Raw genomic sequence first — 20259 nt, 5'->3', positions numbered from 1 at the left:
AGTAGATTCACCAATGAGCATAGCTAATGCACTTAGCAGTGGGAGTCAAATGACAAACTTGCAAGCGCCACAGGGAAATGCAATTTTTCTGACACATGACACATCAATGTGAGACATTCTGCCAATCGATGACCTAGATAGAGTCAACTATAAGAATGTTCTAATGGTATTCTATATGGGATTTTGGTGCCAAATCCCATTTTTCAAGAAAAACATGTCTAAGCCTCACAAAGCATTGCTCAAGCCATGCCTGAACTTGGATTTGATGTTTTGTACAATTTTAATTCATTAAACTTATTTCTAAATAGATCATAATTCATTTTGAATGCCATCCATCTTCCTGAAAATTCATTATAGACACATACTGCTGAGAATCTAAAATGACCTAGCTTTGTCTTTCACAACAAAAAAGACCATTGTACATTATATACAGCATTCTATTTTTTTCAAGATGCCACAATGCTAAACTTGACATTGATAATGAGATTCTAAAGTTCCAAAGGAAATATCAACACCAGGTATGCTTCAGATAAACTTTTATTTGAGGGGTTTCAAATTGTTAAGATTACATAGCCTGAAATATATCATTATATCACCTCATTCGAATTCTTTCTTTTTTTTTTAATTTAAAGGGTATGTATTAATCTATCATATTTAGCATATATAAATGCATGGTCTCTACTGATCAACATATCGATATATCAGGTAGGGCTGTTATTGTGCTAAGGTACCATTTTCACCTATGAAGTGGGAGAGCATAACTCTGGAACCATTGCAGATAAATTTACCAAAACTGGTCAGTTATTGATAAACTTTTTAGAAACAAACCAGTGACACAAACTTTTATCTTGTTTACCAATACCTATGGGAGCATTCACATCGAGAAGAGCCGAGGTCTAGTAAGGCAGCGACCTAAATATGGCATACCTATATGAAAGGAAGACCACTAATCCTGTTAGTCCTCACCACACGTCGTCCCTGCAGGAGCACAGTAATTAAATCTCAGCTCAATTCAACCGTCGAGTGACAACGTTTGTGTGTGTGTGGGGGGGGGGGGGGCGTGTGAGAGGCAGAAAGACCATTAAAAGATTAGTCGTCTTCCTTTCATGTAGGTCCACCATATTTAGGTCGCGGCCTTACTCGGCTCTTCTCGATGTGAATGCTCCCTATGAAAAATAGGTGTAATTGTAAGTCAATTAGAGAGAAAATGTAAACAGTGATTTAAAGAAATTGGTTGCACCATCCTTAAGTACGCGTACTCATACACAGTTCCCACTTGCTGCTAATAATTTTCTGAAACAAGCCCAGAAAGTAGGCCACATCAAGAAATTGAAAATATTGCATTAATAACCAAACCACTGATATGACGTCCTCAGCAAAATGACTTAGACTTTTATAGATGTAAGACTTTTATATGATTGAGTTTAATACAAAATCCTTTAGACCAGATTTTGGTTTACAAGAAATACATTAAATTTAAGGGCTTTATTGGGAAAGATAAGTAGCTTGGATATTTAGACATAATTCACATGCTAGTGAGGAAAGGGTAAGAGGAGTTTCTTTTATTTCATGTGTCCCAAGATGTCGTGCTAATAGAAAAAGTATAATTCTAGTAAATGTAAATATGCCAAACACATTGCCTTTACCTACCGACTGACTCGATGAGTCTGGTAAATATGGTGGAGATTCACTGCAAGATGCATCCTCTCCATCCATTATTGGCTTCTGACAGAACTCTGAAATTGAAATTTATTGTGCATAAATAAAAAAGATATTATCAAATGTGAAATTTGATGGAAAAAAAAAGAAAATAAATAACAAATAAATACATTTGTATATGTTAAAAGGCAAAATCTCTGAACCATAAAAAGTACTATGTGATCCCAGAATCAGGACAGTTTAGGTGAAATCCAGCTAAGAATAACCACAATAAAATATGTTGCTGTAGTTTGGAAATTAAAGTAATTGATACAAGTAACTCACTTTCCACAGTTATTAGCTTCCAAATATGAGCAAAATTTTGGCCAATAGGTAATCATAAAAAATAAGCAACCTGTTAACAGGTGAACCAAGATGATTTTCCCCTGACCCCTCTCCCCATACTTAAAATTTTCAAAAAAATGTTGAAGGGTTTATATTGTTAGCTTTTTTTCTCCTTTTCTTCTCCAATATTCTGCTATGCCAAGTTGATATTAAGTCTTTTAATTTTGAAGTCCTATCTGACCTGAGAACAACTGACGAGGAGTAGGAAAGGGGGGACATCCTACAACCAACCCCAGTAATGTAGTGTTTCAATCAACCTGCACATATCTTAACACTTTTCTACACACATTACTTATTCCTCCCTGGCTACAATCTTTGAATAAAAAAAAACCTACATTATAATGAATAATATATACAACAAAAATTATTGCACTTTATATGCAAAATTCCTTGATACACAGTCATAAGTTCACAAACCAGATTCTATAAATTGAGATGCACATCACACAATATAAATGAAGACCATCTTTTTGAGAACATTGCTGTTACTGTTGGTGTTTAAATCAAAAACTTTTCACCATATCATGATGCCTTGATAAAACAGAACTGCTTTTTTTCTCTTCTGTTAAGACATAATGGATGCTACACTTCAAACATCTATATATATATTATATAGAAATAGTCCATCATAACCAGACTGGTACTTCATACTTAGACACTTGATAAATAATGAGACAAAATGAGGTGCCACACTTCCACTTCTTCAAAACTTAGACAACATTCAATGCATGAAATAATGCTATCTACAAGCAAAGGCCATTAAGGGCCTATGCATAATTTCTTTGACAAAAATTCACTCAAACTGTAATTTAGTAGGTGAACAATCCTAACATGTACATTGCTTAGATCTTACATAAACCAGTCTGCTTAGTTAAATACCCCATAACAGGTTCATAAATGAATGGTTCAGTGGCAGCCTACCTTGTCCTCTATCTCAATAAGCTTGATGTATGCTGTTAATGCAAACCATGCGCTAGGTGAAAATGCAAAAACTACCAGAAATAAAAACAAACAATAAACACTTGGACCTACAGTCTCGTCAGTTGCTTACAGTGCGATTACCCTATATTATATGTGCACCTTCACTCACTCACATACATTGTTCAAGTGTCCTGCATTTCCTCACCATCGCTTTGAAGACATTTTTCCTATGCTACCTATTCGTAGACCTTGGCCTACTAATTAAAAAAGCATGAAGATTTCAATCAGTATGCTGGCTGACACAACATGACCAATTTGCACTCAGCCAACCCAGTTATTCTATTTTGATAAACCTTATTTATTGTAGGGAAAGCAATGTTCGATTTTCATACAGAACAGTACTAAGCATTCAAAGAAGAGACTTAATCAAATATCTTGTGGTTTAAAAAGACGTAATTTTCAACATGCGAGTTCCAATAGATGAAAAATGCAGAAGACAGGGATGCCCCTTTTTTCAAAAAGCAAATTTTATATAAATGCAATGTAAATAACTAGACATCAAAGCAGACAAATATGCAGGCTCAATACAGGAACCAAGGCAGTAAAGCTGACAAATGTTCAGACATTCAGACACAGAAAAGAGAACATCAAAAAATAATTTGACCAATTTTGATGCACTATTAGATAATGCTTTAAAACAGCATTTTTACCCACTTACATCATATACTACAGGTAACATGGATATTAAAAAACAAGCAAGTAATTCAGTTTCATGGGCTATAAAAGCCCCTAAAAATGCTAATGTGTGAAAAATAAAATAATCAAAAAAAAAAAAAAAAAAAAAAAACAGAATAATTGCCGTAAATATAAACCAATCATGCCAATTTTCAAAAGCAACCTGCATCTTTACCAAACATAGCTTCTCAGTAAATTTAATGTAAAACAAAATACGGTTTGGCAGTTATGGGGAGAACATCACCAAAATTATGCAAAAAAACGGAATAATTACTGTAAATGTAAACCGATCTTGCCGATTTTCAAAAGCAACCTTCTTCTTTGCCAAACAAAGCCACACAGTAAATTTAATGTGAAACAAAAATACTGTCTCATTTAAAACTTACATAAAAGGCTCTGAGTATGTTCTGTCATCTTCACTTCATTAAAATAACTGAATACATACAATAACAAAATATAAAACACAGACAAGATAAACTGTTTTATTCAGCATATCCAAGAGTCATGAGGGCATGTATTATGCATGTATTATTAGTGATAGCAAAAATACAATGATTGGAAAAAATAAAATAAAAATAAGGTAGGGAACTATATCAACAAACCAGTTTATTTAGCATTACTGGTATGCATATTGTATTATATAGTGTTTTTTTTTTCTTGTCAGTAAGATTTTTAACAAGCAGATCCATATTTTTCAAAAAGACCAGAGGGTCTTGTCACAAATGACACAAAGTTTCTATATTTTAAGTGCTGCAGCACTAAGTACCAATTCCTCGTTTTTCCTGAAAGGTTGGTTGGTCTATTCTACTATGGCCCATATGAACCCATGCGTGCATCTTTTAGACGCCCTTTAACATGTGAAAATGACACGCACTATGTCACTTGTATGTTATTAAGCCCTATAGCAGCAGAATTGACAAGGCCCATGCTGCATTTGTCTTTTACTACAGAGCTTTGAGCCCCAAAAATGACATGGCTATGTCTGTTTTGCCACTTACTGAAGTCCATAGATGCGAGATTGACGCGACACATAACTGACTGTCTCCTTGTGGAGAGCCATTTGTTAATTCAAACCCCACTAAACAAGCTGACTTGACATGGACCTTTTGAAAGACTTCTTGTACCTCACTGCAAATTTAGATTTCAAGAGTTCAGTAAGAATGTAACTGTACTGCAACAATACAGAACACCATTCAAAAAGTAAACTACAAATGGGTCCAGTTTCATCAACATTGTGGATAAAGCAATGTTTTCCAAACTCTAGATACTTCTTATTGCTTGTTTTGCTATCCATTGGTTAACAAGGCAGCAAAGCTGTCAAATGTACAGACAAAAAGCAGGAAATAACTATGCACAAAATAGGCTACTGTCAATTCAGATGCAAAAGTACATTATGTTAAACTGTAAATTCAACATCAAATTTTAATTATGCTCAACAGGTAATACCAATGAAAGTAAAATGTGTAACAAGCATAAGGCTTCAGGCCCATGAGAGTTCAAGTTCACACTTTGAAAATGTATAACTTCCAGAAAAAGAAGCCAATTAGACTGCTTTTCCAACTCAGGCTGCATGCAGATTTTCGAACTTGACCTCCGTTTTAGTAAGATCGATTATTCCTGAGAGTTTCACGACAACAGGCCTATCGGTTTTCCTTGAAATGTGTTTACAGTGTTGCATATATGCTGAAAAGTGAAAAAACAGCATAACTTCTACAATAATGGCCCGATCATGCTGATTTTAGAACTTGACCTGCGTTTTATGAATATTCATCAGCTCTGTAAATATAAAGCCAAAAAGTAAAACTGCCTTCCACTTATCGTGTTTACAAGGAAAGTGCACGGCAACGACGGCGACGACGACGACAGACGCAGGTGATGGCAATATGTACAGACACATCTGTATATATTTACTGTACTGTTTGAGAACAGTAAGTGACATGGTTTTTCTTAAATGGTCATCATGGGAGCAGTGCCCAAAATAGGTTTTTTTCAAATTTTGATGCAATATTACATAATGTTTAACAGCATGATGACCATCAATTTTTAAGAATAAAATATTAGTATCATGGATATTCAGAAAATGTGACTAGCAAAGGTCTTCAGGCCCATGGAACTTCAAAGTCACAACTTGAAAATGCCAAAATGTAAACAAGACAGCACTCAGGGATGCTAGTCTTCCGGTTTTTACCGGAATTCCGGTTTTTTGCGTCCAGTTATAAAATTTTCTGGTACTATATTTTGTTCCGGAATTCTCGTTTTTAACGTGGTCGCGGACTGGACGAACGATGCGTCAGAGGAACGTCGCATTTCAACCATTGCGACAGAGCTGCGTTTCAACACAATATCTAGTCACAACCGTAGCACGTGATTTATTTATGGCGCTTGATTGGTTGGAAATGTAGGCTTTAATGTCGGCACCCATGTGGAAAGTTTTGACACCGCGTGCGCGGAATTTTGAACTAAACCAAACTAAATGGATTTCGCGGAGAGGGGAACAGACGATATTAGCCATTACCAATCTTTGAAAATGATAAATGAAAGGGATTAACATTTAGTGAGTATCATTATCATGCTGGTGATTATCAAGCTTACGTGAGGGATCATTACTGTCTACTATGGGTGGTAGGTGTTTATGTACTGATGGCACTTCCATCTTGTCAATGTCAAGATTATCCTTGGAAACAACTGTTGAAAATTACCATGAAGTTGTGATGACATATATTGCAATATATTTATTAAATAAAATTTGAAATATAGTAATTGTTTCATAATCAATTTGTACCCCCCCCCCCCCCCCCCCCCGGTCTTTGCCAAAAAAAAGTTCAGGTTTTCTTTCCGGACCCCACTAGCATCCCTGAGCACTGTTCTGAAATGTTTTTTTTCCCATTTTTAACAATTTTTAACATAAAACAAAATTAACAGTTTACTGCCATTTTTATATTATCAACTAAGAAAATTGATGAGATGGGAAAAATATCAACAGAGCAGTGTTAAATGTCCAATTTCTTCCATTCTGAGATTCTGAACATAGTGAATGATTGAATCTGACAAACCGAATGATATGAGTTTATTTCCATTTTTGAAACTTTATTACACAATACATGATAACAAGTTTACCATCATTTTTAAAAAATCAACTAACAATGTTGTAAAGATGCAGGAAATGTCAAACAAAAACTTTTACGTATCTTATTAGTTTAATAATGAGACTGTTAACATGCCTAAGAATTGAATCTGAGGAAATGTGAAAAATATGCTGAAAAGTGAAAAAACAGCATAACTTCTACAATAATGGCCCGATCATGCTGATTTTCGAACTTGACCTGCATTTTATGAATATTCATCAGCTCTGTAAATATAAAGCCAAAAAGTAAAACTGCCCTCCACTTATCGTGTTTACAAGGAAAGTGCACGGCGCCGGCATCGGCATCGCCATCGCCATCGCCATCGCCATCGGCGACGACAGACGCAGGTGATGGCAATATGTACAGACACATCTGTGTCTGTACATAAAAATGACTGCTATCCTCAGGATAACTAACCTAATAATGATACCAAATGCAAACTACGACCACTACTAGTACCTTCTCACTGCCCTAAGGCATTGCTAATACCTGTCAGTTGCTAACAAATCATTGTACTTTGGGAGAAAAACGTGAAACGGAGACTTCGGGTGATTTCCTATTACTATATAGATAAATAATGCTACATAACATTCTATTCTATTTTTGCTTATGGCTATGTGTATGTTTCAAGTATCAAACTAGAGGATCAGAGAGGCGATACCGCCTCCGAATATTGTACCACCAGCTGGAGCAAGCGCATTCGTATAGACCCCCCACATACACAAAATAAGGGACACAGCCACCAGTCTTTTGCTTGACAAGCTGTAAAAATGCAATCAACAAGAATTTTCAAAATATGCAAAAAAATATATCAAAAGTTCATCAAATGGTAGGTGAAAGGTCAATTTCACAGTAAGATTGCCAGTATATGACTTCGTATTCAACTTCAAAAGTAACTTTGGACCTATCTCTGCCAGTTTGGGAGATAAAAGGGAAGCAAAATTTTGCAAAGTTCAGTTCATGGTGAAAAGTAGGTCAACGGTCAATTTCAAGGTCACATTTAGATTGCCAGTGTATGGCTTCCTATTCTAGTTCAATAGTAACTATGGACCTATCTCTGCCAGTTTTGGAGATAAAAGGAAAGCAAAATTTGCAAAGTTCAGTTCATGGTGAAAAGTAGGTCAAAGGTCAATTTCAAGGTCACATTTAGATTGCCAGTATATGACTTCCTATTCAACTTCAATAGTAACTATGGACCTATCTCTGCCAGTTTTGGATATGAAAGGGAAGCAAAATTTGCAAAATTCAGTTCATGGTGAAAAGAAGGTCAAAGGTCAATTTCAAGGTCACATTTAGATTGCCAGTGTATGACTTTCTATTCAAGTTCAATAGTAACTATGGACCTATCTCTGCCAGTTTTGGAGATAAAAGGGAAGCAAAATTTGCAAAGTTCAGTTCATGGTGAAAAGTAGGTCAAAGGTCAATTTCAAGGTCACATTTAGATTGCCAGTGTATGACTTCCTATTCAAGTTCAATAGAAACTATGGACCTATCTCTGCCAGTTTTGGAGATAAAAGGGAAGCAAAATTTGCAAAGTTCAGTTCATGGTGTAAAGTAGGTCAAAGGTCAATTTCAAGGTCACATTTGGATTGCCAGTATATGACTTCCTATTAAAGTTCAATAGTAACTATGGACCTATCTCTGCCAGTTTTGGAGATAAAAGGGCAGCAAAATTTGCAAAATTCAGTTCATGGTGAAAAGTAGGTCAAAGGTCAATTTCAAGGTCACATTAAGATTGCCAGTGTATGGCTTCCTATTCAACTTCAATAGTAACTATGGACCTATCTCTGCCAGTTTTGGAGATAAAAGGAAAGCAAAATTTGCAAAGTTCAGTTCATGGTGAAAAGTAGGTCAAAGGTCAATTTCAAGGTCACATTTAGATTGCCAGTATATGACTTCCTATTCAACTTCAATAGTAACTATGGACCTATCTCTGCCAGTTTTGGATATGAAAGGGAAGCAAAATTTGCAAAATTCAGTTCATGGTGAAAAGAAGGTCAAAGGTCAATTTCAAGGTCACATTTAGATTGCCAGTGTATGACTTTCTATTCAAGTTCAATAGTAACTATGGACCTATCTCTGCCAGTTTTGGAGATAAAAGGGAAGCAAAATTTGCAAAGTTCAGTTCATGGTGAAAAGTAGGTCAAAGGTCAATTTCAAGGTCACATTTAGATTGCCAGTGTATGACTTCCTATTCAAGTTCAATAGAAACTATGGACCTATCTCTGCCAGTTTTGGAGATAAAAGGGAAGCAAAATTTGCAAAGTTCAGTTCATGGTGTAAAGTAGGTCAAAGGTCAATTTCAAGGTCACATTTGGATTGCCAGTATATGACTTCCTATTAAAGTTCAATAGTAACTATGGACCTATCTCTGCCAGTTTTGGAGATAAAAGGGCAGCAAAATTTGCAAAATTCAGTTCATGGTGAAAAGTAGGTCAAAGGTCAATTTCAAGGTCACATTAAGATTGCCAGTGTATGGCTTCCTATTCAACTTCAATAGTAACTATGGACCTATCTCTGCCAGTTTTGGAGATAAAAGGAAAGCAAAATTTGCAAAGTTCAGTTCATGGTGAAAAGTAGGTCAAAGATCAATTTCAAGGTCACATTTAGATTGCCAGTATATGACTTCCTATTCAACTTCAATAGTAACTATGGACCTATCTCTGCCAGTTTTGGATATGAAAGGGAAGCAAAATTTGCAAAATTCAGTTCATGGTGAAAAGAAGGTCAAAGGTCAATTTCAAGGTCACATTTAGATTGCCAGTGTATGACTTCCCATTCAAGTTCAATAGTAACTATGGACCTATCTCTGCCAGTTTGGGAGATAGAAGGGAAGCAAAATTTGCAAAGTTTAGTTCATGGTGAAAAGTAGGTCAAAGGTCAATTTCAAGGTCACACTTAGATTGCCAGTATATGACTTCCTATTCAAGTTCAATAGTAACTATGGACCTATCTCTGCCAGTTTGGGAGATAAAAGGGAAGCAAAATTTGCAAAGTTCAGTTCATGGTGTAAAGTAGGTCAAAGGTCAATTTCAAGGTCACATTTGGATTGCCAGTATATGACTTCCTATTAAAGTTCAATAGTAACTATGGACCTATCTCTGCCAGTTTTGGAGATAAAAGGGCAGCAAAATTTGCAAAATTCAGTTCATGGTGAAAAGTAGGTCAAAGGTCAATTTCAAGGTCACATTTAGATTGCCAGTATATGACTTCCTATTCAACTTCAATAGTAACTATGGACCTATCTCTGCCAGTTTTGGATATGAAAGGGAAGCAAAATTTGCAAAATTCAGTTCATGGTGAAAAGAAGGTCAAAGGTCAATTTCAAGGTCACATTTAGATTGCCAGTGTATGACTTCCCATTCAAGTTCAATAGTAACTATGGACCTATCTCTGCCAGTTTGGGAGATAAAAGGGAAGCAAAATTTGCAAAGTTCAGTTCATGGTGAAAAGTAGGTCAAAGGTCAATTTCAAGGTCACATTTAGATTGCCAGTGTATGACTTCCTATTCAAGTTCAATAGAAACTATGGACCTATCTCTGCCAGTTTTGGAGATAAAAGGGAAGCAAAATTTGCAAAGTTCAGTTCATGGTGTAAAGTAGGTCAAAGGTCAATTTCAAGGTCACATTTGGATTGCCAGTATATGACTTCCTATTAAAGTTCAATAGTAACTATGGACCTATCTCTGCCAGTTTTGGAGATAAAAGGGAAGCAAAATTTGCAGAGTTCAGTTCATGGTAAAAAGTAGGTCAAAGGTCAATTTCAAGGTCACATTTAGATTGCCAGTATATGACTTCCCATTCAAGTTCAATAGTAACTATGGACCTATCTCTGCCAGTTTGGGAGATAGAAGGGAAGCAAAATTTGCAAAGTTTAGTTCATGGTGAAAAGTAGGTCAAAGGTCAATTTCAAGGTCACACTTAGATTGCCAGTATATGACTTCCCATTCAAGTTCAATAGTAACTATGGACCTATCTCTGCCAGTTTGGGAGATAAAAGGGAAGCAAAATTTGCAAAGTTCAGTTCATGGTGAAAAGTAGGTCAAAGGTCAATTTCAAGGTCACACTTAGATTGCCAGTATATGACTTCCTATTCAAATTCAATAGTAACTATGGACCTATCTCTGCCAGTTTTGGAGATAAAAGGGAAACAAAATTTGCAAAGGTTAGTTCATGGTGAAAAGTAGGTCAAAGGTCAATTTCAAGGTCACATTTAGATTGCCAGTATATGACTTCCTATTCAAGTCCAATAGTAACTATGGACCTATCTCTGCCAGTTTTGGATATGAAAGGGAAGCAAAATATGCAAAGTTTATTTCATGGTGAAAAGTAGTCAGGCGGCTCAGTCCAAATTTTATCCAGAATTGTGCAAAAGATGATAACAGCATGAAATTTTCCACGATGAATGACCATTGGGTGTTTGTCAACCCCCTGATCCAAAATAGATGAACACCCATTGGTTATTCATCGGGGAAAGTTTCATGCTTTTATCATCTATTGCACAATTCTGGAAAAAAATTGGACTGAGCCACCTGACTATACCGTACTGCACATTTTGCTTTCACCACCAATATGTACTTTTTGATAGCGTAACTCGAAAACCGTTTGGAATACAAAAAAACGGAGACCACTCCCAGTGTTGTGCTTTACATGCTCTACAAAATGCAAAAAAGTATGGGTCTCTAGCATTAACGGTTCCCGAATTAGAGACAGTTTTCAGTTTCGGCATCTTATGGCCGTTACTCCAGTGAAAATGCACCGATTGACCCCAAATTCACGGAGATGAAAGATGACCTGAAGGGTAACACTTTCCAATAATATTATTGGTTAAGTCTGTGTGGTGTCTGAATAACAGGGCAAAAAAAATTTTTTTCATAAAAAATATTATTTTTTTGAAAATTTTGGCCCATTTGACCTTGAAGTAAAGGTCAAAGGTCAAATCCAAGGGCATATTTGAAATCTACACATATGACTTTTGGAAAGCCGTCTGTAGAAATTTTTCCCATAACCCCTTCCGTAGGGTAGATAATTAGCATTTAATTTTGCCATTTTTGGACAAGGGTGCATTGCAATGAGTGCCACACCCAGACCCCAATACCGGCAAAGCCCAAATTTTACGTGGAACGAGCTGAGATTATAGGTGACCTAAATCCAAGAGATGGGTACGGGGGCCCTTACCGTCTAGGAGGAGAAGCGGTAACAGTAGCCGTCTGGCGGAGCCGGCAGAGCCGGCGGAACGATCCGGACGAGACCGAAACCATGTGTACCGCCAGCGCTAACGCTGGTGGTACAATTAACACCATCACTGAAATTTAGCCATTGGCTGTTGACCAGGTGCAACTGCTAGAATTCCAATTCCGTTTATCAGAAATTTTAAGAATCTTATTATTTAATATAAGTAATTGCTTCCAAATTTCAAAATTTCTGCAAAAATCTTATTACTGTGCCTTGGTATAGGTAAATCATTGCTCTTGGTAGGGTCCACGCTTCCACTTTCTCAAATAATCACAAAAGTCACAGCAAAATTACCCAGTATGTCCTTATTTCCAACAAATGTTTAACAAGGCTAATTTGCATTTTTAATACTCGTAGCATACCAAACTTACCTTGAAAGACACTCATCAAGTTTAAAACAACAGAAGTGAATGTAAATCTGTCTAAACATGTCAAAGTCTCTTGAAGTTTTATCCAAACAGTTCCAAAAAAAACTCAAATGAACTCCTACAGAATGTCATTAAAACATCAGGTAGTGCTCTTTAATCAAACCATCCTCTCTCTTTAACGGCTCATTGTTTCTTCACATGATTTAGAACTCTGATGATGATTTCCTAAAATTTGTAACATAAAACTAATGTCAAGTGACATCTATTTTTATAAAACACAGAAATTACTTGAAATCACAATGTATTTTCAGTAAATACCAAATTGACATCAATGTGACTCATCTTGCCCAGAGTATCAGAGTACATCAAAAACTACCTCTGTAGCATCAGGTTGAAGTCTTACTGTGCTCTAAAAACACGATTTCAATGATTTATTAACAAAATAAATACAATAGATTAACAACAAAGAAAATTTTAAAAAATCTTTTGAAGTAAGAAAAGGGGCAACTTAAATGACAACTTTCTGATTGGTCAGTTTCTAGTGAGGTTATAAGTGTCTAATATATGGACTGTTGAGTGCACATGTTGTCAGTGTGTTGTTACGATAATACGTGGACAGTTGACCAAAAATCGATGTGTCATAGAACAACATGCTGCAAACTTGTGTTGCACCTGGGTGCCATAATCAAGGATACAATAAAAAGACCTCAGACTATTTTGTTTTGGATCAATGCTTAGAAGTTTTAAAATTCAAGCGTAGTGTCGAAACACAGAGAATCTGCAGCGACCACTTCGACCCCGAATGGTGCTTACTGAATTGTGTGGTGGAAAACCAAGGAGAAAACTAAGAAATTATGATGTTCCCAGTATGTTCAGCTTTTCGGAGTACAAAAATGCAACAGTAAATGCCAGAACACTGCCAACGGGAGTCGTGCCTGGAGGTAATGCACTGATGCTGCCACTGAAAGGAAAAGTAGAGCATCTTCTAGAACTCAATAACAGTCGATAGCAGAAGAATGTTGTTGAATTATCAGGTGTAATTGTCGAAATTTGAATGTTAACATGCTATTGGTTTAAATTTTTTTTCTAGGCGTACTACTGTACTTATCATATAAGACGGAAGTACCAGGGTATAAATCACCAGCTCAGTTTAGCATACCACTGTGATAGAACCTCACTCATTTTCATAGCTGCTACAGCATGTAGGCATTTTGAACATTATAACTGGTCACCTGAGATCATAAAAACTACTTTTATGTCATTTTCTCACAATGGATGCAACTGCATTATGAAACATTAAGTTCTGCAATTAACCTTGGTGTCAACAGTAAATTTCATTGGTGTAAAATACATCAGTAACCTACCCTCTCTGAAAAATTCTAAGAGAAACAGTTTTGTTAAAAATATATATTTTTGTGTTAACCAAGGCTTAAAGTGGCTTTTATACCTAAAGGAAACCAGCAATTACACAAAAATGCTGGCATTTTATGACAAATATCACATCTATGAAAATACACTGACTGGCCCTTAAATCTCTTGTTAATAAAATAATTATGGATGAGCAAACTCCATATTGTGAAGGCAAATTAAAGGACAGTAACAAAGATCTGTATTAGCAAAATGCAGAAGACATGACAGTTCCAGGCTAAAGTCAAAGTACCTCAAGTACATAGCTGGTTGTACAATACAATATCAGGCCCGTAGCCAGGGGGGGTTCGGGGGTTCGAAAGAACCGCCCCTTTTGCTGAGAAAGGTCTACTCTGGGTAAAATTTGATCTTGGTACATGAGGTTTTTATGGGAAAAGGTCCACTTTTTCAGAAAAAGAACCCCTTTTGAAATTGCTAGCTACGGGCCTGAATATTCATACACAAATCAACATTTAAACAGCCTGTCTGAATATATATTTTTGTATTTTGAAGTTTAATACATCAGTGTTCCAAAAGTTGAACAGAGATCCACACATCTAAAGTATGATACATCCTGTCAAAGTAAATGTACAGCATGACTACCCAAAGATCAACATGCCTACCATTTACAGGTAACCCCTATGTTCCACATCAATCCAATGAAAAATATGCGTCAATGTTTGATCAGGATTGATATCTTCACTTTCTTCAACTGATTCCACTTCTGATCAGAAATCCAACTAGTTTTCTCTTAATTAAATTTTCACAATTTTGTAGAAATACAACAATACTTAATCAATGCAAATACAATGGAATAAATTAAGATATCAGAAGTGAAATAAATTTAAACTTTTAATAAAAGTGGTTTCAAGGATAAACAATTTGGGACAAAGCATTACAAATATTTATGCCAAGTACTATATACTTAATACTATATACAAGCATCTTTCTATTTTTTGTCTACATTATTGTACTTTGTTTAACATTTCCACTTGTCCCTTGGCTGTTGCTGATAAACCTAATGACATCATTGAGTAGTTGATTTTTTTGCTTTTGATTTCTCTCCAAAACAAGAAAAGGGAATTAAATAACCAAATGCCACATTTTCAATTCACACTAGAGCAATTCACATATCATTACCCATGAAAATAAAAACTCCCGTCATCTGCACAAGAGATCCTTTCAACTGCAATGTAATTCCACACATTAAAGAAGTGTTTTACTCCACAGAATCATGTGGAAAGCTACATGTTCATGTATATCAAATGTTTATATTGAATATACCAAACATAAAAATGTGTTCTTTGAGCAATCTTTGATGGGGAATTTTAATTAGAAATGCTGTTCTAATATGTATCACATCATCCTCATCAACAATAAGATCCTTTCTGTGACTAAAGTCCTCATCAATTCACTTTGATTTAAATGATTTAAAGGACCCATTTTTTACAGAATTGTTTACTAGTAATTAAGAAATCTTGTTTTTGTTGTTCATTCATAAAAATTGATGAAGGCCATCCAGTCTCATTGGGGTGAGGGTTGATTACAAAGTTGGCTGCTCTAATAGAGGATCTCTGGCAAGGAATAGTGGCTGTTGTTGGAAAACTGTTCTCATTTTCTTCCCTTGTCTTTCTGCGCCAATTTGCTGCTGTTTCCTTTTGATAGATAATTGTACCCTTGTGTAAAAATGCTTCCCACTTCCCTCTGTCTAGCACAATCTGCTCCCACATATTATTGTCGAAGACCTTCAGCGAAGTTTAAAGCATATTTTTGACATTTTATTTTATTTTACTTTTTACTTTACTATCAACTTTTTTTTTTTTTTTTGTTATTCTATTATTATTGCGGCATCACCTTGGGAGCACTTAATGCAGTAAGCCATAGAAATCTATTAGGGAGCCAATGGTCTGAATTGCAAACACATCTAAGAACCTCAGTGTCTGGAATATCATCTTGCCAATTGATGTTAATAAAAAAAATTATGACAAATGGTGTAGAAGTGGTTCAGCTTCCTTGCATGGCTTTGTAGACTCCATGATTCACAGCCATAAAGGAGGGCAGTGATAACTAGTTCTTACCAAGTAAGAATACTGCATTCTTATTTTTAGATATTTTATCAATATTTTTTGTTCTTGTTTTGATTATTTTAATTGGTCTCTTAGTACTCAGACAAAAACAAAACAAAGCATAGATATGCACTGATGTTCAGTTTAAGTTCTGTTTCTATGGGTATGTTTGTCATTCAGATGAACATTATTCAGCACCTCTTTATTCATTTAATGAGCTCTGCATTGGGAGCATTTGGGAAAAAAGCTTTTTTAAATAATTTATCTCATTTTTTATCCACAATGCTTCAATTTCTAAAAATGAATGGCTTCCATCTTTTGGATAGCAACTTGAACTTGGTGGTAGCTTTAAGGTCACCTTCAGAATCAGAGTGACATAAATTTAAATAACAAGAATCTATCTGAAATCACCAAGCAACCAGAACCCAAGGGAACCCTACTATGAACCTTTATGCTCATGTTAAGAAATCTGGCCAACTGGTGACATCTGTCAGAGTTTTTTTTACAGTAAACTTCTACTGAAAATTATCTTAGTCAATAATCCCTCCTACCTAAAGCAGCCTGATACATTGCGGCTAGCAGGTACCTTTATCAAAGCTGTCAACTGGTTGGGAAAATCAATAAGGCCTTTAGAAAAAAGACATTAAAGCTACTGAATCCTCATCAGAGACCATAAGTCTACTTAATGTGCCTTAAGATGATCATGATATACCAATTTCCTTTTCATAGTCTTGATATCTTGCCAGAATGATAGTAATCAAAAACAGTATGATTTTTATTACTGATAACAGTGTCACATTTTGAATTTATTCTTTATTCAAATGTGAAGTGGATAAATATCAGTATGTGTTTGAAATACTTTTCTATATACTTGTCATTGAGAAATGTCCATGAGTTTGACCTGAAGGTTTAAAAGTAATGTATTAAGGTTGGCATTCATTGTTTATAGTTTTTGCCTGATAAAGTACAAGGTATACTGCTGTAACCCAAATGATTGTATAAAGTTCCACTGACTTTTTGATGAATAATCATGTGTTCATTGTCTCATTACGGATATTGTTACCCTTCACCCAAAACTATTAATTAACTGCCTTAAACACATTCTTTTGGGTAACTAATAAATGTTCAGTGTTCAGTGACTAAATTGATTAACATTTACACATGTCATCTTACGGGTGACGTCATAATTGTGATTTTTGGGTAAAAACTGAAAAATCGGTTTCTCAAATTTCTCTTTTACCTGAGCACCCATGATCACCGCTTCAACACCGATTTAATGACAATATTAAATACTCCAAAACCTCAAATTTCTCTTTTACCTGAGCACCCATGATCACCGCTTCAACACCGATTTAATGACAATATTAAATACTCCAAAACCTTGCCAGTGATTATTTCTTTAAAATTTTAGTTCAGAATTTATCACTGATAAAGCAAAATAATGCCTTTGTTTAATGAAAATCTGTTTCTAGGGGCTCACAACTCCAAACCAAAATGACGGCAGGGAATTCAGGTCTACCCAACTACCAGACTGGGCACCGAATGATCCCGAATTCACCGGTAGATCGGACCACACTACCCATTTTCAAGGTATGCGTCAGTATGCATTTCACAGTATCATACCCCGAATAAATTTTGAGATGAGTTGCCATTCTTTCCAACCCTGCTGAGAATCATCGCTATCACATCGCATACTAGGCAAGAGTGGTGTCATGACTGATACTTCAAAATGCGTACTGACGCACACCTTGAAAACGGGTAGTGTGGTCCAAATACTGGTGAATTCAGGATCATTCGGTGCAGAGTCTGGTAGTTGGGTAGGTCTGGGATTGTTACTTATGCACTCCTTGTCAACTCTGCCAATTTTCGTGATAAAATCTTGTTCAGGGATGAAGTTACGCCCCATACTGATTGCTGTCTCACCTCAAAATAGAAAGGTGTGAAATTGATGATAAAAGCTTTGAGTTGCCTATGCTTTTACATTGCAACAAAATATATAAATGCTGATATTTTATATTTTTGGGGGGTTTATTTCATTGTTTTAAATCAGCACAAAGATATGAATTACTGAATAATTAAATGCAGGAAAAAACTTATTTTCAGTATCTGGATGATAATAAAGGGATACAATATCCTTAACCTGGTCTTTTAATGCTTTGTGTCACAGAGCACTGACAGCACTGGAAATGACCCCATGCCATGTTGCAACTGCCTCTGAGCACCACAATATAACAATTTAGATCAACAAGAGTGTTTGTCAAATATAGATGCCCTGAACCAAACCCCAAACCTCTCAGCCAAATATAAGGACTGTAATCCAAATCACTCTCTATTTAATTGTCCCACAGGAATTTTGTGTTTAAAGTGAATGTGACCTTAACCTTTGACCTACTGTCTTCAAACTCAATTGGGGCCATCTACAAGTGATGAAGAACATTACCGAATATGAATACCATTGACCAAATCACTCTCCATTCACTGGTCCGACAATGTATGGTTATGGACAGATGGAAGCAATATACCCCTCTTCTTCAAAAGGGGCATACAGATTTATAACTTTCTTCACAATAAGGCAGAAAGCATGGGCATCAACCTCAGATCCTTCATCAGAGAGAGACATCAGGGGGGAGTAAAAGTAACCATTATTGTTTAGACTGTGCTGAGATCTGAAAAATACCTACAAAAATTAAACAGTAGTGTCAATAGTGTCAATATTAAAATTTTCTTGATGGCATTTCTATCAACTTGGGGGCAAGGAATGGTTCTATTTATAATTATTATTATTTATTTTCATTTTCTTAAATTTTATTCATTAGTTTTATTTTTTGCAATATGCATTTTTTATCAATAATTTGAAGGAATAATTGTTATGCTGTTATAATGAAATTAATTTTTAACAGCTATATATATATATATATATATATATATATATATATATAGGATCCAGACAGTGAAGCAGATACTATAGTATCCAGAAAATGGGGTTTCTGAGGATGACCTTCACTTTACTATGTGGTAAAGTGTGGGAATATCGATGAATGCCAAACAACACATCTACTAGTATAGTGTATGTAATGGGTGATACTCAAACTTTTATTAACATAATGAACAACATTTGAGGATCCTGAATGATGTACATATAAGACATGCTTTCATTTTTAATGATTGCAATAAAAGAACCAAGTTTATAATGAGTGAATGAATGCTAAAAAAGTTATGGAAGATTGAAATAATTTAAACAGTTTTGTTCTTCGTCCAGTTTGGACATCATTGCAAAAATTATGTTACTTATGCACCCCCTTGCAAGGTAGGTCTAATTATGACACAAGATTTTTACCCACCTTCGTGTACATGTGTGTGTGTGATATTTATGCAGTGTAAGACATATTAACTTAATCCAGCACGCCATGTCAAACTTTCCCAAACGTAAGCAAGGACTGAAAATAAATAAACAATCTGTGCATAGCCCGCACATATCTCTGTACTGTACGAATGAAAATGAAACGGTATTTTCACTTTTTATGAACCTTGCCGAGCGTGTGCTTTTTTCTTTATTACATTTTATAAAATACCATGATAAAACTATCATCCAGGGTCCTTACCTTAAGGAACATAAGAATACCTACCGAGCAGGCAGCACTACACCAGTCGACAGAAACTTTCCAGGACGAGGTCACAATAGTCCGAGGTGGATGTGATACTCTTCTGCACACGGCATGGTTCTAACCGGTTAAGTATTTACTGGAACAACCCTGGTATTCTTCGTTTCTGCACGAAACAAGTATTTTGTCGTTTACCTTGTTAATATTCGAAGATTACCAGCCACAACAAATATTCATGAACGATCTCATTGATCGCATTCTGGCCTCCTTTACCGGAGAGTTAAATGGGTTGTCCTCAGACAAGGTCATCTGCTGGAGTTCCTTGACCTCATCTGCGGACATGCGCACCAAATGTAGACAGCGCTATATATAACAAGTCTACCTGTACAAGCCAAGCAATCTTTTCCATCCAATTATATTAAAACAAAAGCAAAATAGCATAAATTCTATTAAGCTTTTGAACTGATTTTAATAAAAACAATTTGAAATATTTAATAAACAATAGCGAAGTGAGGCAATTATATCCTAGCTGTTTTTTTTATTAAACCTATTTAATTATTCAACAAATATTTAATTAATTTTTTATTCTTTAAAGTAAAATTATGATTGCTTATCAGGTGAGTTTGTGTGACAGGGAAAATTAAGTTCTCAAAGACATTTGACTATTAAAACGTAGTGTTATATATGGTACAAGTAAAGGTAGCTAGCTTACTATAATAAGGTGCCGCTTTGAAAACAGAAAGGATATCATATAAAAA

General features: G+C 35.5%; 1 protein-coding gene across 6 annotated transcripts in view; it reads right to left on the bottom strand.

The window, feature by feature from the left end:
* The window catches only part of LOC106160755 (vitamin D3 receptor), a 34229-nt gene extending 14438 nt beyond the window's left edge, over window positions 1-19791 (bottom strand). The window contains exons 1-3 of one of the 6 annotated variants that reach the window (XM_087012645.1): window positions 19526-19791; window positions 12430-12651; window positions 1651-1736 (exon numbers count right to left, since the gene is read on the bottom strand). In XM_087012645.1, the coding sequence (XP_086868771.1) occupies window positions 1651-1736; window positions 12430-12445 (102 nt within the window). In that variant the 5' untranslated portion in view covers window positions 12446-12651; window positions 19526-19791. Of the gene's footprint in view, window positions 1-1646; window positions 1737-3141; window positions 3723-12429; window positions 12652-19501 lie in introns of those variants that run through there. The other 5 variants (XM_087012655.1, XM_087012673.1, XM_013537429.2 and 2 more) reach the window with 5 other exon arrangements.
* Window positions 19792-20259: the final 468 nt, after the last annotated feature.

This window comes from Lingula anatina, chromosome 1, assembly GCF_051362555.1.
Source record: "Lingula anatina isolate TDL-2025a chromosome 1, LinAna3.0, whole genome shotgun sequence".
NCBI lineage: Eukaryota > Metazoa > Brachiopoda > Lingulata > Lingulida > Lingulidae > Lingula > Lingula anatina.
This window is presented reverse-complemented; position numbering and strand designations above follow the sequence as displayed.